Genomic DNA, 21,683 nt, shown 5'->3' with positions numbered 1-21,683 from the left:
CAAGGTGGCTGTGAGGAGTCGACAGCACCGCCCAGCCTTGAGGATTGGTGCCATAGCAACTCGTGACGAGCACTGCTGTGAGGTGACATCATAAATATGGTGACATGTTGACGTGCGATGATGACATCATGACAGAGGGCGGGGGCTGTACCCGGATTGGCCTGAGCTCCTCCACCTCCACTGCAGTCCTTCACCGTCCTCCCTTATATATCGGTTATTGGGTCCCGCCTCCGGCGCTGGATTGGTTGGGCTTCGCCGGCAGAGGGCTACGATTGGGCAGAGAGGCTGTCTGTCAGCGGGCGGAGGCCTGGCGCGGCCTGTGTGGAGCACCGGGAGGCCATTGTGGCTGGGGCAGATCTGCGCGCCGGAGGAGGAGGGGGCGGCCGTGGCCCGCGAGCGCCGCGCCCCGCCGAAGTCCGTCTGAGGGAGGAGACGGTGAGAGAGGGAGGGAGGGAGCCCTTCGGGCGGCGGGGCCGGAGCGGGAGCGGGACGAGCTCCCGGCCGCGGGGCCGGCCCTCTGGCGACCGGAGTCCCCGGCTTCTCCCGCGGGCCCCGCCCGCCCAGGCGCGGGCAAAGCGGGCTTCCGTGCCCGCCGCTTCCCCGGACCCGGGCGGGAGGGAGGCGGGGTAGCGACGTGGTAAGGCTGGGGGTCCTTTCCTCCTCCTCCTCCTTCTCCTTCTTCTCCGCGCCCCTCCCGCGGGGCAGACCCGGCCGAGCCCCCCGCCCTTCCCCGTGCCGCAGTGCCGCTACCAGCCCCGGCCCCCTCCGCCGGGCGCTGCCTCTCCTCCGCCTTCTCCCCTCCTGCTTCGTGTCCGGCCTGGGGCGGTATCGCCGCCTGCCCCGAGCCGCCCCGCCGGGGCCGGGGTACGCGGCCGGGCCGGCGCTCTGGGTCCCCTGGGACCCCCCGCCCTGAGCGGGTCGCGGGGAGCGCGGCCGAGCCGAGGGAAGGGCCCTGCTGCGCGCCCCTCTCGGTGCGATGGGAGCGGACCTGAGGCTTCCCTTGAGCCGAAGCAGTTCCTCGGCAGAAGTTCTAGAACAGATGTTAGAAGTCCTCTCGCTCAGTTATGTGGCTGTTACGTAATTTTACAACAGCGTAATTGGTCACAGTAGAGGCACGTTTAAACTTTTCCCTCTTCCCACCGACCTGCCCTAGCAGGGCTGCCGAGATACCTCCAGTGTTTGCAGTGTGTGCTTAACAGTTGAACGATATGGTGACAGGTAGTTGGCAAAATCTTTGGCCAGTAAAAGTTTGGGTAGCTTCAAGAAGGTGGTTGACTTTTCAAAGAGCTAAACAGATTCAGAGCTGCTCTAAACTCTGCTGGAACCGATTGACATTACTCAGCTACTGCTTTGCTACGTGTTTGTAACAACAGACTGTTCAAGGGTTGTGAGTAGGGGGGTAGAGGGTGACTCACTGTGACTTTGTCATTGGACTTACACCTGTTGATATATATTGCTATAAAGATTAAAATAAAACCCCAACACTACTGGATAATAGTCTGTAAAAGGGCACACCTGAATGTGAAGCACATTTGCAAGGGTGAATAACAGAATGGGGGGGGACTCTGCACAGACTTTCCATATCTTTTCATAAATACATATTATGTTCTTTGTCTATTATTTCTGTCGGCAGTAGAATTTTAGCTTGAGGCTTAAAAATCAAGCTCCATTTCTTGATGTTCTTATGCTTTGCTGTCAGTAACAATATTTCTGTAACCAAAACAACCCCACTGCTACGACCTGTTTGTTTCAGAAGCTTTTGACTTGAAGACATCCAGAGGACAGATCTGGTTAATAATAAGTTACCATTTCAATAAATGCCTTTTAGGGAAGTAACTGTTTAATACAGGATGTATGCTATAGCACTGTTGCTTTCAGCTTCTAAAAATCTCTCAGTGGAATTCTATATAAAAACTCATAAGCCTACTGATGGTAGGTTTGGTGTGGTGGTTATTCTTCTGGCTCTCTTTCGTGAACTAGGTTGAAAACCACTCCTTTAAGTTCCCTGTATGCGATGTGCTCAGTCAGCTTTGTGATTTTTAAATTTCGCCAACTGTACAAGCAAGTTATATTAAAAAAAAAATCCAAAAAGCCAGCACTCAATTTATATGCATCTTGTGCATGCTCTAAAATAGAAAAACATCTTGAAACATTGTGATTCAGTAATATGCTATTATCAACAAGTATGTTCACTGACCGCCCTGTGACTTTTACTTTTGCTGCTCTTCCTGATTGGTGCAGCTGCAGCTAGGAAGCCAAAAATGAAAACTTATATTTCAGAAATGGAAATAATACTTCCAAAAAATTCCTGTACAGGAGAAGTGTGGAGTGTGTTAGCTGGACCGAAGAATCATATTATTTCAGGTAGGAGAGTAACAGCTTGGGGTTAAGAAACTTACTTGCCAGATGTGCTTTTCCTTTGAGCAATGGGAAATCTGTTTTTATTTGAGGGATCTTTTCTGTCTGAAGTCCTGTGAACAGCTACAATCCCTAGGCACTTAGTTTTACATTAATGTGTATGTCTGAAATAATGCGTGTCCCAATGTATCCAAGCAGCTTGCAGCCCATGTCAAAATCAGGGCTCAGTTTGTGGAGAGGCCGGGGACGTAGCATGGTGAATTACAAAGGATGACAGAATACATAAAACTTTTGTGTTGTGATGCCTCATTCCCTCTTTGTGTTTTGTCTAAAGAGCTCGTCCTGGTCTCTAAATGATTTTTAAAAGATGACTTTGTACAGACAAGGTTCCTTAAAGGGAGGGTTTCTCTGGTTCAGGGTAACTTCCTTTTCCCCTACTTCTTTATCTTTGTTACAGAAACGTGTTTCATTAACCCATGAAGAGGTACAGCAGAATAGTTCTTGTGTAACTAACAGGTCTTTAACAGCTTATGCAAAATCTATACTTTTTTGGTTTTGTTTTGTAAGTCCCTTTCAGAGACAGGATCCTGACCTTCCAGCTGTACCTTTCTTCCAGTGTCTGAAATCCACTGAAAATACCATGGCTGCTCAGAGACTGTTAGTCAAAAAAATTGGTACTTCAGAGTCTATAGCTTTGGAGTAATAACAAGGGTTGGAAAGAAGAGTGGCGTTTTTCCTGGGATGTCGTAGGAAGGGTTGAGCACGCCTCTTAAGGCAGCGTTTTGGACTCACATTCATGTGAGCTGATTGTGGAACTGCATCTGTCTGCCCCTAAAAATATTGTACAGAAGTTGTAATTCTCTTCCTCCCCCCACTACTGCTGTGGCAGAGGCAGAAAGTTTTCCCTTTGCTGATCATTTCTCCTCTGCTTTTTTTCTTAAGCTTCTAAGAGGACATATCAAGTAAACTTTCTTCTAAATTGCTGCCAGAGATGGCCAAGTTGAATATCTACATCTTAAAATGCTGCTTAGATTTTGAGAAACTAGAAGGTAAAAGGGACTCTAGGCATTTCTTGAGAATCCCCTAAGACAAACCATTATCAGTTCAGTTTAAACCCAGTCTTTATTAGAATTTGTAAGTCTTCCGCCTGTTTTACTTGCAGATTTCTTGGAGTTCACCTGCTGGCTTAAGCCATGGAAAAGATGCTGCTCCCTCCTACATACACCTAGGAAGGCAGAGGTCCAAATTCTAATTCTTGAAGCAACTGAAAGCCATTCTTGTGGCTGTATGCCCTTGTAGGATGGGCTTCTGGGTTGCTCTTGAGGCTTTTCTGTTTTGCATTGGCTCACAAATAGACTGTAGACCAGTGAAGGGAGAGAGACTAGCTGCTCTTTCTCTGGCTAAAACAGATGTTGTACAGGCGGGTGGTTAGGACAGCTGCTCCAGGGGAAGGTGATCTGCTTTCATTTCCTGTTTCAAGGAACACATGATTGTGCAATTTGCTCTGGGCTATAATGATATTATCTGTCACAGTGAATGTGAAATTAAAAATGGGAGAATTTGTTAGAGACCTCCTCAGTAATTACTGAGGTAATTTTCTTGTAAGGTTTGGAAGAGGGATGGAGGCCCAGGAAAACTCAAGGTCTGTACTGTCGTTACTGTAGCACTTTAGAGCTAAAGAGGTTTGGTCCATTACCTTGCTCTTTGATGTAATTACCTACCTCTAATTCATTCTTGACAGATGGATGTAACTTATTCTCTATTATAGCATGAAAGTCTCTTTCAAGCTATAGCACAAAACTAATTCTTGTAGGACTCTAAGTACACTGATAGCATAGGATGTTACGGTGTTTTTAAAATGGGAGGGTGAGTGGGTTGTGATAGGTATGAATTGGGGAAGGGTTGCCCGGCAGAGGTGATGAAGCAGAGCCCTCTTGAAACTTGCTGCTGAATTAGACTGAAAGGCACTGCTGAAGAAACTGCAGCAGCTGTGGAGATTTTGGGGGCAGTTGTTTCGTTTCAAACCTGTTCTGTGGTTGGAGTTGAGTCTTGTATTAAACCCTGTTCCTCTCTCTGTTTGTGGACTCCCTGGGTTTCTGCTGTTGCTTTTATCTGTATGATCAGTGTTTGAAAGACATTATTTATGACTTTTTTTTTTCCTGTAATACAGAAATTAATACAGTCCTAGCATACAGTAGTTATGGTAGGTTAGGGAATATCCTTCAAGGAGTAGAGAGTTGTTGGATTAGGGTGGCTTTGTTTGTTTTTACAATTGTTTACTTAGCTGCTTTTTGTTTTGGGGATTAGAATAAAAACATGCATTTGCTTAATGATGTGAAGGCTGTAATTATTTGCTGTCTATCTGCAAGTATTTTTCATTAGTGGTAATACACAAAGTTGAAAGAATGCTTATTTAATGGTATGCTATTGAAAAATTCATATGTATTAAAATATGTATAATACATTTTCCATCTTGTCTGCCTGGAATTAGTGAGAGGTTGAACATTTGTTTTCTTCCATTTTCTTCAAGATCTTGAAAACTTCACCAGGTCCTTGAGAGAGAAAACTACATGACACTACACCATGAGTGACAGTAAATGTGACAGTCAGTTTTACAGTGTTCAAGTTGCAGATTCAACGTTCACCGTGCTAAAACGTTACCAGCAGTTGAAGCCCATAGGATCAGGGGCACAGGGCATTGTTTGGTGAGTAACAAATGTTTTATTTAGATATAAGAAGCTATAAATGTAAACCAAAATTTGAATGTATTACGGATAGAGGTGCCAGAATAACAGATACTGATGATAATTTCTGTCCCTTGCTACAGGGTTATGGACTGCATAAATTCTAAAACACTTGCTTTTTGTAGTTCATGTGCAAAACTCTTCTTGTTTTGTTTTTAGGGGAAAATTAATATTTGGATAACTGCATAAATTAAAATGGTCAACAAATTTCCTTCTCATTAACCACTTTATTTCTGTTTCTAGTTCTCACATTCCCCATGTAGTTATGATATTGCAGTGTAAGGTATGGCAATGCGATGGTGAGAGATTCTGGGTTTTACTCGTTTCTTCATCATGGCCCCCTTTCTTCCCCCCCTTTTATTCCCGATCAATCCTGTCCGTTTCTAGGAGCCATCAATGCAGTGCCTTGCCATTAACTGGCAGGATGGGGCAAATCAGTGTCATTGTCACTCCATGGATTAACCAGAAAGGGATGCTGTGTGAGGGGTTGGGCTGGCCGGCTCTTCCTTGGTGTGTCACCTCAGCTATGTGTCCAGCCTCCACTGGCCCAGGACGTGAGAGTCGTTAGTCTGATCCTGAACCTTAGTCTCTTGTATGGCACCACACCTCTGGGCCAGCTAAAGGTAAACGCTTTCAAATGTTTTTCAGACTGCAGCAATTCATTCTACACAACTTAGTGCCAGCCCATATTTTGTTGAGCAAAACTCACTTATTATTATTGATGCGATTTTACAATTCCATGCACAGGGGAGCAAACAGATACACTCAGGAACTCTCTAATATTAGACTTAATCACAGCACGTGGTGGGCTGTTCATGCTTTAAATCCAGTCTGCGGTTTCTCTTCATCTATAAATTCTGCAGAATAAGTGTGATGACTCATGTGTTGTGAACCACTCCTTATACAGCACTTGCCCATGTCTCTTTGGCCTTTTCATAACTGTAATAAGTTCTATGTGTAGGAAAAGAGCACGTTTTTGTGAGAACATGCCTTTATTTTAAAATTATTTAGATACTCCTGTTGCCCTGCTAATAGGTGAAAAATAAGCAAAATTAGAATACCATATTTCATTCTTTAGTGGGTTGAGTGATGAGGGATAGGCGTACTAGATCTTGGTTATTAGTGTTTGGGTAAGATTTAGTACAGTGCTAACTCTTAAAGTTATGCTTGTTCTAGATGGCATGCAGGAATTTAGGGGGTTGTAAGTGTTCCTACTTTCATTAGAGGTAGTGCATTTCTAAACTGTATGAATTAAATAAGGTGTCACCTTCCAAATGAAGTTAGGGTACCGTTAAGGTCATCATTTTGGGAAGAAGAAGGAATGATCTGATTTATTGACTTGTTTTGAGAATAACTGGTTTATGGAACAACAGAGTGAAGCATTGCATAAACTTTCATCTTCATATGAGACATCTGAAAGCTATGTCCAAGTTGAAGAAGGTGCAAAGTCTTCATTTGTCGTAAAATTCCTTTCCAAAAGAGATACAAAATACTAGTATGTAAAATGTAGAAAACTCAGTATAAGATCAGTGCTATCCTGTCATGTTTGGCTGGAAAAATTGTCAGCTTAGTAGCGTGACACCCAGATGTGATGCTTTTTCATTTTTTTTTATCATCCAGTATTTAACATAAAAATTAGGAAAAGTATTTCTGGAGCTTTGTGTGTGGATTTTATTTTTTGGTGAAAAAATTTTAATACCGCATGTGTCACTTCAGCTAGGAGAGGTCTGAATTTTGCAATTTTTTCCCCCAAAAATATTAATGGGTAACTCCAATGGTATTGATTCTGCTTAGTTTTTTTCTTTGGTATTAAAATTAGGAAAAGTAGTAGATTTAAAAATACATACTTAGGAAAAGCGATAAATGAAAGCTCTAGGAAGATGGAAAAGGGACTTGGTTGTTATGTAGAAGGTGTTTCTAGCTCACTCTGCAAACAGGCTAGGAGACGAATGAGAGATACCTTTTGGATTTTATATACAAAGTGCACTTTTATACTTGACATTCCGCATTTCTTCGTTCCTAAGTATTAATACATTTGAAGTCTTATAATCTATTTAGGACTGAATAATCACCTAAAATGATTCTTTTGAAATAATTTTTGTTTTTGACTTCCTGATGTCTTTTTTCCTTTCTGGTCCTTGATTCCCTAAATTTTCTTGTGAATCTTGATTTTTCTATCCCATCAGATTTTTTTTTTTTTTTTTTTGTCCTGCAATGCAGCATAACCATGATGATGTAAATAGCACAGCTTTAACTGTGTTAATAACTTTACACAGTTGCAGTTGAAGAAACAGTTGGGATAAGTTTATTACTATTTGCAAACTCCTGCTCAGACTGTAGGGAAAGAGTGAAGTGGGACTAGCAGAGCAAGAGTCCATAGTAGTAGCACCCTGCAGTTCAGAGCAAAGATCATCTGCCTGCAGAATTGGAGTGTGATTTCCTACTATGATTTAGGTCATAATGTCTTGTTAATAATTTCATCACCTACTGGCATCGTTACTCTTAATACTAAACGTTTGCTCAAGATGCAAAACTATCACAAGTGCAGCAAAGACCCTACTACAATTCACTGTGATCAGACTGGAGTTGCTGTTACATGGTGGGATAGACATTGAGATTCTTCCGGAATATCAAATGCTGACGTAATAGGCGTTCTGTTAGTAGCCAAAGTGATAACTGGGTAGGCTCTGGCAAATCCAATTTTTTAACATCTGTGCCTGAAACAGTTGCCATAATGAAAAAGTCTCTTTTGAATTCAACTGAGCAGGGATACGGAAAGAAATTTAACACCAACTACATCCACGACATTTTTTGTTCATTTATGTAAAATTACGTGGTATTCAGAAGTGTGGTTGTAGTGGTAAGGGAGGTTATATTCTGTCTTTTTTTTTTTCTTGGTAAATTAAATAAATGCATGCTCACACAGTTTTTTACCAATTTGGGGTAAAAAATTTTTGGTTTTCTTCTACCAGTCTGGCTTTAATTCTTCCCCTTGGACTATGTGGGTAGCAGACAGCTTCTTTTTTGTTGTTTTGTTTTGTTTTGAGATGTAATGTCAGTCACTCCCATGCAGATGAGCAAAATAAGAGGTTCAGGTGGAGTTCCTCATATGTGCTGAGACTGAGCCTTGGCATATACCGGATTTGTCAGATCACAAAGGGACACCCCTAAAATTGCTCCTTTGTCCACTTCTGACCTGTGATTGACTTGAACAACTAATTCACGCAGACCCTGTTGGTTATTGACTTTATACTAATTCCCAGGTGTAATTGAAGTCATTAACATGTGCAAAACTTTTAAATTTACATATCTAGGTGAAGTGAATACTGAAACATCAGTGCTTTCCTATTTGGGAGGAAAATAATTTCTCTGGTTGTCTGGCCAGTTGCATTCCTCCCACTCTTGTGTTTTGTTTTGCACAGACATAAAGGCTTTAAATCTGAGAATGATCGTATCATTGAATAATGACTTGTGTATTTCACAGAACTAAGTTGAAATAAATGCTAGCAAGCCCTTATTGTAAATGGCACATTGATTCAAATTTGGGACATGCCTCCAAGAAAACACAACATCTCATGTGTGAGCCCTGCTTTCTGGTGTATTGCTTTTTCCAGTAGGGAAAGCTGTGACCTGATGCTGGTAAACTTCGTATAATCTGAGTATTGTGATCATGGAGGAGCTGTGCTTCTTGTAGGAGTACTATAATACGATGGTCCTTTTAAGCCTGGTATCATACATATCTTGATGAGAGAGGGAAGGAGCCCACAAAGAGCTTAACTGTGCTTGGAAAATACATGTGAATTATCATTCTTTCCTACCCTATGAAAGTAAGATTAAATGGAAGTAGAGTAATGTGGGAATCCTTATTTAAAACTGGAACTATTTAAAGATCAGATCTCTCTAGTAGTTTGTGGTATGAATTCACATATATTTTGCCAAATATTCTGTGTGTTAATAATGAATAATATTGCCACTTCAGTCTTGTTCTGGATATAAAGATAACTTAGCTTTAGATTCTTACACCTATTAAAGCAAGTTTACAGCTGTATCTCAAACTGCAGAGGGAAGGAACAAGCACAGCTGAAAAAACAAGATAGAATTAATGCTCATGTTCACCTCTAAATGCTTGTCTCGCTCCCTGCAGTCTGAGTTTTCCGTACTACTCAGTTCTGTGGATTTTTTTTTCCAAAACCAGATAATGAATGTAATTTTCTGGTAGGCACTGAATTTGTTTATAATTGTAAACTATCCACATACAGGAGAGTATTGATGCCTGCAGAATGGATCATGGAGCCATGGTTGTGACTGTCCTTTAGGAAAGAGAAATTTCTGTTGCAAATATTAAACGACTGTAAGTTGGCAACAGTGTAAAAAAAACAACAACTCCAAATATACAAATTAGGCAACTGAAATGCTTCTTGATTTCAAATAAGCTTGAAATATTTTTAGATCTTGCAGTTTTGAATATGAGTCTTGAGTCAGCAGATTCAGTCTTAAGGGCAGGAAGACTTCTGATGAGTGTCAATGGCTTCTGTTTAACCTATTTGTATTTATTAAAGGATGTGTAGATTTTAAAGGGTGTTTGTTTTCTAAATGAAACTTAGTTGAAGTTAGTATAAACAGCTTTGTGGATATGTTTTGTCTCAAATAGTGATTTCTTTCCTCACTCCTGTCTCCCTTTCGCCCCCTCCTTTCCCTCAAACAGACTCCAACTTAAGTTGTTTGTCTTTGAAAACTTCTAGTGCTGCGTTTGATACAGTCCTTGGAATAAATGTTGCTGTAAAGAAGCTGAGTCGTCCTTTTCAGAATCAAACCCACGCAAAAAGAGCTTACAGAGAGCTTGTTCTTTTAAAATGTGTCAATCACAAAAATGTAAGTTTGGCTTTATATTTCTCTTTTTTTTTTTTTTATATTTCGCTTTTTTTGTCTAAAAAGCTTGGGATTTGCTCTCTTACTTGCTGTTAGTAACCAAAGTAATGGAAAAAATAGTGAGAGAAAGACTGGAAAGACGTGCTATGGGGTAATGCAGTTTGCCACAATGTATGATTAAGTTCTTGGGTGAGCTGTTTGGAGGATGAAATCCCGAGAGGAGGAGGTTTTTGCTGTGGTTGGTATAGGTTTGCCACTGGTGTTGGCTTTATAGAACTGGACTTGCTGTATTGAGTTTGCCCTTTTAAGTCATACTGCAGCAAAGCCTCTTTGGCAGTGCCTTTGTGGGTTTGGCTCTTTTAACTGCACTAGAGTTAAATCTTCTGAGCTTAGGCAAGATTTTTATTTAATACAGCATTTAACTGGGGGAGTTTGCAGGGGTGCAGCACTGCCTAACAACTTATTGGTAAACAGAAGTGAAATACTGTAGACAACATAAATATTTTAAGATCTTTGATCCTTCTAAAATAACAACCCTTAATGTCAGTACTTCAACACTGAAGTACAAGAATATAAGGTTTATGTGACTGTTGTCTCCTGATACTAACGTGAACTAGAAACATTGCTGATCATTGAAATTGTGCACTCAGGTCTCAAAACTTCCTGGAGTCAATTAGCCTTTTAGGATTGATTTTTAAGTAAGCTTTTAGAGAAGTTCAGAAGTAGCAGAATAAAAGCAAGGTGGTTATTAAGGAAGGCAGTACAGTAATTTTAGCAGTTCTTCTAGAAATAGTACATCGTAATCTAAGTTTAATGGGATGGAATGGGGCATTTCTGCATACATGTTGTTGGACAGCCTTGCTTAAAATTCCTTGCACAACATGTGATTTAAAATAAGAGATTATTATTTATGGAGAAAAAAAGGGGTATATTTCAGGCACTGGGGAGTGAGATAGAAAGTCTCATATAACTTTAAGAAGAAAAACGTGATTCCTTTGGCATACATGCTGCAGTTTTGAACTATTTCTGAATTGGCAGTTTTTCAGCACATGTAAATTAAGTGAAGCCAAGTAACAGCCAAACTGTACAGAGTAACTGTGTATTTGATTTTTGGTTTTTTTTTTTAATAGTAACTTCTGCAGTAATGGATTTCTATGTGAATTAAAGTGGAAGTTTCTTCTAATGTTTATTTTTATTTTATAGATAATTAGTTTATTAAACGTATTTACGCCACAGAAGTCACTAGAAGAATTTCAGGATGTGTAAGTACTAGAGTTTTTTTTTTTAGTTTTCCTGACAAATACTGGCCTAATCCCTGGAGCTGTATTTCCAGTATCCTACAGACTTCACACTTCGAACTCAAGAGGGTAGCTAAAGGCTGAATTTAGCCTTTCATTAGTCTTTATTTCTAGATTTCTTTAAGAAAGACCAAGAAAGTTGTTTTACTACACGCATAAGATAGAGGGGGGAAATAATAATAATAAAAAAGGCTATTTACCTCTTATTCATTTGTCTGCCATACTTTGCTGATTGTGTATGCATCTGGTTTGTGTTCGTTGTCCTGTAGCTAAAGGAGTCACCTCAGGATAATAACTTGGTCCAGATAACCTGGTATGATCTTTTGCCATACCAGCCACATCAGCAGAACAGTATTTTTGGACTCAGTTAAGAACTGAATATATTTCTTTTTTATGCAAGCTATGTCAATTGGTCTGGAAAGGATTCATGGCGATTTAGTTGGTGGGGTATTCATAGGTTCCGGTGAATATGCTGCTGCGGTTTGCGAATGTGCTTCTCGGGTAAGCAGGGCGGGGTGTGTGTCTGAAGGGGATAAGCAGGTGATATTTTACCTTGAAAACGAATCATTCCTTCTTAGTTCTTACTGTGCTTTTATTAATTTTCTTAATTTTTTAAAAATCAAAATTGAGTGAAAAGAGGCCTCATGTTTCAATACATTGCAATATCTGCAATTTCTGCATCAACTTCAGTCTTAATCTTAAGTTTTTCATTCTGCATAAACTCAGAATTATTCTTCTGTATTAGTGTTTATAAAACTAGTGGAATTCTAATCTCTTAAATGGACTATCGAACACTTAATTTTTAATAGCAAGACTATTTGAATAGACAATTTAATTTTGACACTGGTCATGTGTGTTGGTTTTTTTTAATCATAAGCTTTTTGACACTTACGTTAGCAAAGTGGTTGGCTTTTATTCAACATCTTTCATGCTAAGCTTAATCCTGATATGAAAAGTAAGACTCGAGTTTTCTTAATGCTTTCTTTCTTGTGCTTTAGATATTTGGTTATGGAGCTGATGGATGCAAATTTGTGCCAGGTTATTCATATGGAATTGGATCATGAAAGAATGTCTTACCTTCTTTACCAAATGCTATGTGGTATCAAACATCTCCACTCAGCTGGTATCATCCACAGAGTAGGTAGTATTAGATCATTAACAGTACTTTTTATGAACACAAATGTTCTTATTAAATGGCGGAAGGCAGGAGGTTGTTTGATAAATTTAGTCATAAGAATATTAATAAACCTGAAGATTGTTTCTAGTTCGAAGATAAAGACTGCATTGTACATAGATCTTAAATCAGGTTAGCTCTGTGGATTTAACTAATGCTGAACTGATTAAAAGATAAATATTGGATATCTGTGGACCTTTCAAATTATTAAAGAGTAAGTCGTTACCTCTTAAATATGTCTATCTTTGGAGATATTCAAAAGCCATCTGAAGATGGTCCTGGGCAACTGGCTGTAGGTGGCTGTGCTTGAGCAGGGGGATTGACCCGGATGACCTCCAGAGGTCCCTTCCAACCTCAACCGTTCTGTGATTTTGAAAAGTAAAGTTGGTTGATGATCAGAATTTCGAAGTCCTGTGCAGACTTCATATATCATTCTGCTGCTGTGCTGCTGCTGCTGCTTATTTATTATTTATTTCACGACCAGTCTATTTGACAGTTCTGCTTGTTTCCTGTTCCTTTCCTTTTCTTCTCCTTCCCTAATTCCTGGGCACGCTGGCCTTTAAATTTCTTTGTTTTCACCTCGTGGCTGAAAACTTTGTCCAGTTCTAGTATAATGTGCTTTTTTCTTTATATTAAGTCCATAAACATAATTGAGAAGCTGTATAAATTAAAACAAATCTACTTCCTTACTTTGCTGAAAAAATCTACCATGAAAATACTGTGGTATTAGCAAGGAAGTTATGTATAGTTAAGCTAAGTCTGTATACAGATAGTGCTGGGCTTTCCTAGAATTACGGAGTGAGGTGTATGAGAGACTGAAGCAGGGAGGGCTGGAACTCTTGCTGAACTCCACCTGACATGTTGAAACTAAAGGGGTGGCACAATATTTGCTGAGAAATTTAAGCTAGGAGCTAACAGGAGCAATCAGACAGAACTAATACTGGTTGAACGATAAAATGGACAGTGGGAGGAACTGCACTGTCAAGAGCTAAACATAGGTGTGAAGTTTGTTTGAATGGAGAGGCTAAAGTTGTGAGCATTGGGTTGGGTGCGTTTGGGACCAAAACAAAACGACCTTTCTGGGCTGGAAATGCTTGATTAGATGAGAGATTTGGTTTTGAAAAGGAATGAGGCTAGGAAGGGAACAGAACTGGGATAGTTCAGAAGGAATGCAGGAGTAGGAATTACATCCAGGAATTACCCAGAGTCTGCGACTAGATAGAGCTTGAATTAACATTTGTGACTCCCACCTCTGTGATGAGTTGATGAATATTGAAATCTGTTACCCTTCATGTGGCCCAGCATTATAGTAAGATGAGAGAACAACAAATTTCACTATCAAGTACTGCAAATATTCTGTTGTCTCAAGAGGAAAGTCTGAGTAGAGGATTAGAAACTCTAACCTAGCCGATAGTAATGCCAGTGTTCTGCAGAAGATTTATTGCCTTCCTAAAACATGCAGAAAAGGCCTTCCAGAAAAGGGAGTTCTGTACCCGAGAACATGGTTCATGTGGTTGAAAACAAGTCAAACACTTGAGCAAAATTAAATGTACTAGTACATGGATAATTCAGCTAATTCTGATACTTTGTGAATAAAACCCAGTTATTCTAGTTTCTCCTAACTGTGTATTCCTTTGGGTGCAATAATAAGTACTCCCACAAGGCATATCTCCTAAAGTATTTTATTTTTCTTCTCACTCATTGGGTAACTTTGTGCTTTCACTACATCCTAGTTCTGTAAACTTGCTAATCACTGTAGTGCAGGTGGCTTATCTGTCATTAGCAAATACATTTGTTAATGCTTTATGTGTTGGGTTACGCCTTTTTCCTAGAGATACCTGACTAACTCATGATGTTGTCTTCAGGACCTGTGCCCTAATAATGACAGTATTTGGAACACAGTCTCCTTTACCGTTCAGATTTATACCCCAAATAGGTCCACTTAATGTGTTAAAGTAAGCAGATATGTGTATGCTTAGTGCATATCTACAGGCCGTTACGTAACTGACTGTTCTGTCAGTGCACAACTGGCTAAATTAAGACTCTGCAGACAACTTTGATTCTCTTTTTTTTTTTAATATTCTAGCTGTGCAGCATTTAACTTGTTTCTAGTCTGTGTGTAAGCAAGCAGATACATCAGAGCAGTTAATACTCAGTTGTTAATGTGAACAGGTGGCATATATTGACTGTGGAAGGCGGGGTGTGTGTGTATTATTCTGTATGTTGATCCTTCCTTAACTGAAGTTATTTCTTGTTAGGATTTGAAGCCCAGCAACATAGTAGTAAAATCAGACTGTACGCTCAAAATTCTTGATTTTGGACTAGCAAGAACAGCGTGTACTAACTTTATGATGACTCCATATGTAGTAACACGGTATTACAGAGCACCAGAGGTTATCCTTGGAATGGGATATAAAGAGAACGGTAAGTTGCTAGAGTAACGCTTTAAACTTTTGTCTAAAGCATATCTGTCTCAGAACATCTCAGCCTTAAAAAGTGGGGGGGACGGCTGGTTTCCCCCGCCACATCTGTTGTTAAAGAAAGTTACTTATGGTACTGGAAATAATAAAAATGACACTGTAATAATTTTGGAGAATATCATAGTTTTCTGCTCTGTGTGCCTATCTCCATTTAAGGTATGCTGCTCCCTTCTCCCTGCTATTGTTTTTTCATGTGTTGTCCTGTTGTCTTGTTGCTATTTTTTTTATCCTACAAAAAAAATTGATACATTTATGCTGGATGACGTTAACAACTTAACAACCATCAATCTATGAATAATAAACCCTTTTATCAATGTGATTTTATTCTGAAGCATCTTCTTTTGACAGTCTGTCCCCTCTTGCATCTCCAGTTACTTTATTAAAACCTGTTTCAGATCCCTATCATAAACCATATCTTATACTCTCCTAAATCTGCATAGCACTCAAAGAGGCTGGGTGTTATATTATTAAAAACAATACAGCTGTAATATATTGAACATTCAGCCAACAAAATTGCTGGCTAGGAAATCTTCCTTGACCTGCATTATTGGGGGTTTTACCTGCAGATTTTTACTAGCTGTAGAGTAATATGCTGTCTCCTCTGGACTTCTAGGCTTCTAGTAAATCTTTTTGCTTTATCACAGGGGCTTGGGGATACCATGCTTTTCATATACGTGTCACCTTGGCCGTGTAATTCAAGGGACTTGCAGGACCTTGCTGGGCCACTGATGATGCAAAAAACCTTTCATTAATGCACAAGGCAGGTTGTTGTACAGCAAGTGCTGATGTGGATCAGAACTTTAGTAGAGGATGTTCTTGATGGGACAAAAAATAATCTGCAGGACTGTAGGAATACAGTGTGAGCGTACAAATAAATAATTGTGGTATTTAAAAAAACCTCTTTAATCTTTTGTCCTTGTTGCACCTAACATATGATAGTGGATATCTGGTCTGTTGGGTGCATTATGGCAGAAATGGTCCTCCATAAAGTCCTGTTCCCAGGAAGAGATTGTATCCTTCTTCACGGTTGTTTCAGAAGTGTAAACACTGATTATATTCTACAAAATGCTAATAACAAAATTTAGCAACAGTTGGTGTTGATATGATTGAAAATTCATGTTAGCAGTTTGATTTTCCACATTGTTGTGTTTTATTGTAGATGCTAGATGTTTTTGTTTGTTTTTCCTCACTTTTGTTCATGGTACTTCATAATTTGATCATTTCATTTTTACTTTCAGTTGATATCTGGTCAGTTGGGTGCATCATGGGAGAATTGGTGAAAGGTTGTGTGATATTCCAAGGCACTGATCGTATCCTTCCCTAGTCATCCTTGAATCCCATTCCACTTCCAACAGAAACACAATTATTTTGATCTGTATAAAAGCAGAGCAATATTTTCAATAATATGTTTTAATAGATCTACTGTACTATTTGAAATTAGTGTCATTAACCAAATTGTTGAGCTTTCCATTTTATTTTCTTAGTAGCCTATATTTGATGTAACTTGTACTGGTTGAATCCATAGAATTTATATTAAGAGCTTTGGCTTTTGTAGTTTAAAAAAAGGATACTTCTAGGTTTAAAAAATAAATAGCAGTAAGTATATTTTCTTATTCTTGTTCTTTGTAGGTAAGTGTTACCAAAAAAGCCTCCAAAGCTACTTTTTACTATGCATGGATTTTGCTTACTATTTGTTTGAACAGTAGAATCTTTTTTTTTATTGTACAATTTTTTTGAGTTTCAGCCAGATTTTTTTCTTGCTTATTAGCATTTGCTGGACAGCAGTGTCCTAATTGCAAGCACACTGCATGAGAAATGGGGAGGGGTTTTGTTATTACTATTATTTGTTATAAAGAGAAGATCTTTTTCTTTTTGGAGTTTTTTTCATTCTATGAAACTTTCATTTTGGGCTTACTTTTTCTGTAAGATTGTTATTCCTCCATTCTTCCTTCCAATACTTTTGACCCAGATTTGTCTTTGTAAAATTCTGCTTTCTTGTACAATAATAATTGTAGGAAGTTTTACTCTATTAAAAACAACCAAACCCCTCATATATATGTTTTCATGCCTTAGAGACTGGAAATCTCGATAACACATCACTGGATCACAAACAATTCTTTACACTGTATTAAGTGAACAGAAGTGATCATTTAATAAAGTAAATGTTCTTGGAATATTTTGTCGTATTTAAAAATATTTCCCTAGAAACAAAATTTAAAACATTTTAGTCATCAAGTTCCAATTATAGAAGTTGGAGCAAAACCAATTCCATCCTTTATAAATAATATCTGACAAAGTAGTAGTGCTGTAGGGCTAGAAAGTCAAAATTGATCAGTAAAGAAATAGAATCCAGATAATGTAATTAAACCACAATTGCCAGTTATGGCTGCAGGTCATAAGAAGCTATAGCTACTTGTGTTTCAAGATTTGGGAGAAAGTATAATATTTTTTTGCTCATCAGCAAGGAAAAGTTGTGTCCACCACTAAAAATATGAAGCGTATGTTCACAGAATCTTTTCGTAGATACCTACATATCTTATAGAGGAGGACTTTCAATTTTAATGCTAAATTTCATGACACTAATCTTCAGCAGTTGATCATTATTTAGTAGTACAAAAGATTAATTGTTAAACAAGTTTTTTGTTTTCCACCTTTCTTCCTTTATATACTTATTGTTTTACCTTTTGAAGCCTTCAGACCAACCTAACACAATTCTTCATGTATGTTATGTGTCCTTCACCTGCATGTTGGCATGGGCTGTTTTGATTTATTCATTAATAAATGAAGGAAATTTTGTCCATACTTGCTGATTATGCAAGTTACCACTTGTGGTTCTCTGGAGGTCACTAAAGCTCCACCAGTCTATGTTTCAAGGAGTCTCCTCCCCCAATATCTTATCAACATGCACAGCTTTGCTTACGGGTTTTTTTTCCTCTTGTAGGACTTACTGTTCTCTTTAATATGAAATACTGATAACCGTTTGTGTTGTGAAACTTTTCCTGCCTGATAACTGCTTCAGTCAGACTGTTGTTTTCTTTTGCTTTCAGCTGCAGGATTGTTTTGAGGGTGTGGTTTATGGGGGATGCTAGTGTGCATGGCCATGAAGCTTTCCTCTTTTTTTTGTGGTCGTGTTGTGTTTTTTTGGTGTGTTTTTCTTTTTACTTAAATTTAAAAATGTCTGAGTAGTTGGGGATTTTGAGCAGGGAATCAGGTTTGGCATGTTGCCTACTGATGTGCCCTTGACTATCTTCAGGAAAACCTACTCTTAGACTCGGTAGTTTGTATTTTCCCATGCGGTTGACAGGGATTGCCAGGATACTTGCAGCAGTGCCCTGGGTAGAATGAGATGCTGCGCATTGCTTGGGCGATGACTGGTACTATGGAGGATGAACAGTGCTCTTAGAGTTACTGGCCCGAGTTCCTGGCAGTTGCTGTTGCACTGGAAGTGACAAATGTAGAAAAAACAGGGAAAGTAGATACCCAGGATGAAGTAATGAAAAGCCTAGCAGCACCAGTGTGGTTTTAATGCTCTTTCTGCCCATGTGGTGAAGGAAAATAATTGCCTGACTGATGCAAAAAGCATGAGGGAGTAATGATGCTTTATTGGGAAAAATCACGCTTTATTATGATTGCAATAAGGACTCTGTTTTCAACTTCTCTTCCTCCAGAGTCCCAAAAGGTAGGGAGGTGTACTTGGAATGGGCTAAACTTATGGTTACTTTTGACCTTGAGGTCACTAGAACAGGAAGAGTAGTTTTGTCTGCAGGTTGCAAGGTTATTCACATAGCATGCTCTGCATGTTGTACGTTGAAATTAAGGTTTTCTCCCATTTGAGTTTCTGATAACAGGCTTAGCTTATTTCAATTCCAACCCTGTATTGGGTTTGTTTTGGTTTTTTTTTATTCGATTTTCAGTATCTGTAAAGGACTTTGAAGCAAAAAAACCTGAGACATCGGGTTTTATCCAGTTTTTATTACTAAAGTGGGATAGGTCATTAGGTTTTCCTGTCTTCCCCTCAGTGCTCTGAGACCAGAATGGTCTGGACTCTAATTGGGTTCGCTGGCTAATCAGACTGCTGTTACTGAAAGGAAAAGCATTTTCTTGAATCTAGATTGGTGGACATCTCTCAAATCAGTTTTCCAGCTAGGAACAAAATTTCCTGATGTATGTTAAAATTTTCTTTGTGCTTTGTTTTAGCATGAGAGTTAACAATATTGACTTCTTAATTTTGATTTTAATATCTTTTTTCCATTGGAATGTATTCAGTAAGCAAATATAATTTTCAGCCTCTGTATCAGAAGTCTAAAGTCTTAGCATGAAGCAGTGACTATGCATATATTTCTAGTTGTATTCTTGGCACGCTAACTGAAGTAAAAGCATCTCAGTGTTCTTTAAATACATCTTAATTCAAAGTGCAGCAAATTTGTCATTTTGTTACAAAATCTGTCTAGGAGAACGGAGAGGTTGAAGTGCTAGATTATAGCTACGAATGCTTGCAAGGTCCATTATTAGACTCTGCTGGAATTGCCCATTCTTTTTATCAGAGAAACTGTAAAGTGTAAATCTGAGTGAACTTAAATATCAGGAATACTAATGCACTGTCTTCTCAGTGTGATAAATGAGCTTTGTTATCCTGACTAGGCTCATCCAGAGCAGACTCTGGTATCTATAACAAGTGTCACCATATATAGGGGAAATGCCTTCACTCCAAAAAGGGAGAAGGGACAGTCCAGAAGAAACATGAGGCACACTTTCAACTTGTGGCTTGTAAATGCAATTCCTATAAAATATTTAAATTCTGAATTTAAGAACAAAATAATCTTTGAGTATTACCATGGTTGATACACTTAAAGAAAAGAACCTGCTAAAAACCTACAGGGATGTGGATTCACTGTTCAGAACTCCTTTGAACCTTTTCTTAAGTTGAAAATTAAAAAATAAACAAAAAACGACAAAGCAAAAGAGAAAATGACAAAAAACCCCAATCATGCAGCCAAACCCCCCTTAACACCCAAAGCCTAATTTCCTTAGGAGACAGGCACAAAATTCCTTGCTTTGAATGGAATGTGTGTGTTCTTTAGATTTTTTCATGTATTTCTCCCTACCTTCAAGAATCTTCAGTGTTGATGGTATTACGTTGCACTTCAGAAGATTCAGCAGCAGCCTTTCTCTTCCATCCTTACAGTTGTTTTGCTGTGGATACAGTTGCCACATAAAGCTTCTTTTGGACTCCAAAAAAGTATTGCTTTCAATACCAGCCAATAGATAATAATTAGCAATGTGCAGCACTTCTAGCCTATCTTTAGGATTACAAAATCTGAATCATGATTTTATGTCAACGTAGCTTTTTGCATGGCAGCTCAGAATACTGTTGATGCTAGAATGAAGTTCTCATTTGTGTCCTTTGTTCAAGTTTTCATAAACTCTTCAGATTTCTGTAAGTGATATTTTTGTATAGTGCAGATTTCAAATTCTTCAGCTGATTTTCCTAAAGATATGGTGCAGATATTGATCAATGGAATAAAGTTATTGAGCAACTAGGAACGCCATCAGCAGAATTCATGAAGAAACTGCAGCCTACAGTGAGGAATTATGTAGAAAACAGACCAAAATATCCTGGTATTAAGTTTGAAGAGCTCTTCCCAGACTGGATATTTCCGTCAGAATCTGATCGTGACAAGTTAAAAAGTAAGGCAAGGGTTTTTTTATTTTTTAAAGATGTTAATTTAAAATATCTACAGTACACTTAATTTAAAAGAATTATAAAATGTTTATTGCAATTAATGTCAACATTAGAAGCTGCATACCTTCTGTTTCTTTGATTATCCTGAAATCGTAGTAGTAGTTATTAAATACAATACTATTTCCCTGTTCCCGGTGTTCTGTTTAATTCTCTCATACAAGAGAAGAATACTTGTTATTGGTAATTATCTTTTTCTAGTTGATGTGTGCATAGAATTCATGTGGGCTATACTTCGACTTCAGATAATTACAGATAAAATTTTTTTAAAACCCACCTTATTGCATTAGATGGTCAAATAATTTTTTTTCACATAAATGAATGTGTTATAGCCTATTTTAATATTACAATGGTCATTCAGAGAAAAAAAGAAATGTCGGTGAAGTGCCACTGCAAAGATGGGTAGCCAGTTACCATGCAGCAACACCTTTAAAAGAAAACTAACTCGGTATTACAGAAATCAGATCATTACTGTACCAAGATGTTTTTAAAAGCTTACTTCAAATGTTTAGTGTGTTTTATGTTCAGTAGTTAGTGCCAAATAAACTGTGACCCATGTAACAGCAGAACTGTTCAAAACTGAGGTTGATTGGTGTCAGCTGCAGGGTTTATTTTGGATAATAGCAAAACAACATTGACAGTAAAGGGGTGTGACCTCATTCTTAGAAAAAAAAAAGTAGCTATATAGTAAAGCTTGGGTTTGTAGGCCTGTTTTCACAGTGAAATCTGTTAGTGTATGGCCTTTGTTCCCAGTATTAATTTTCTGTGTCAGATGTTAAACTCTACAGCTCTTTTACATATATGTTCTTTCATTTTTACTTTCTAGCCAGCCAAGCTAGAGATTTATTATCAAAAATGCTTGTAGTAGATCCAGACAAGAGAATTTCTGTAGACGAAGCCTTACGTCATCCTTATATTACTGTCTGGTATGATCCAGCTGAAGCAGAAGCTGTAAGTTTGCTTTTAAAATATATTTTAAGATATCACTTTAGTAACTTTACAGAATACCTTTAGTTTTAG

General features: G+C 38.6%; 1 protein-coding gene across 12 annotated transcripts in view; it reads left to right on the top strand.

Moving 5' to 3' along the window:
• The first annotated feature begins 287 nt into the window (after positions 1–287).
• MAPK9 (mitogen-activated protein kinase 9) overlaps positions 288–21,683 on the top strand; it is a 42,362-nt gene continuing 20,966 nt past the window's right edge. For 9 of the 12 annotated variants that reach the window (XR_010374158.1, XR_010374159.1, XR_010374157.1 and 6 more), the window contains exons 1-9: positions 288–435; positions 4,889–5,063; positions 9,845–9,974; positions 11,175–11,233; positions 12,268–12,406; positions 14,702–14,867; positions 16,162–16,233; positions 20,429–20,611; positions 21,490–21,614. Coding sequence is in view for 9 of the 12 variants with exons in the window: in XM_064458407.1 (XP_064314477.1) it covers positions 4,942–5,063; positions 9,845–9,974; positions 11,175–11,233; positions 12,268–12,406; positions 14,702–14,867; positions 16,162–16,233; positions 20,429–20,611; positions 21,490–21,614 (996 nt within the window). In the remaining 3 variants the exon portion in view is untranslated. Of the gene's footprint in view, positions 436–2,138; positions 2,365–4,888; positions 5,064–9,844; positions 9,975–11,174; positions 11,234–12,267; positions 12,407–14,701; positions 14,868–15,862; positions 15,935–16,161; positions 16,234–20,428; positions 20,612–21,489; positions 21,615–21,683 lie in introns of those variants that run through there. The other 3 variants (XM_064458406.1, XM_064458403.1, XM_064458402.1) reach the window with 2 other exon arrangements.

This window comes from Phalacrocorax carbo, chromosome 8 (assembly GCF_963921805.1).
Source record: "Phalacrocorax carbo chromosome 8, bPhaCar2.1, whole genome shotgun sequence".
Taxonomy (NCBI): Eukaryota; Metazoa; Chordata; class Aves; order Suliformes; family Phalacrocoracidae; genus Phalacrocorax; species Phalacrocorax carbo.
This window is presented reverse-complemented; position numbering and strand designations above follow the sequence as displayed.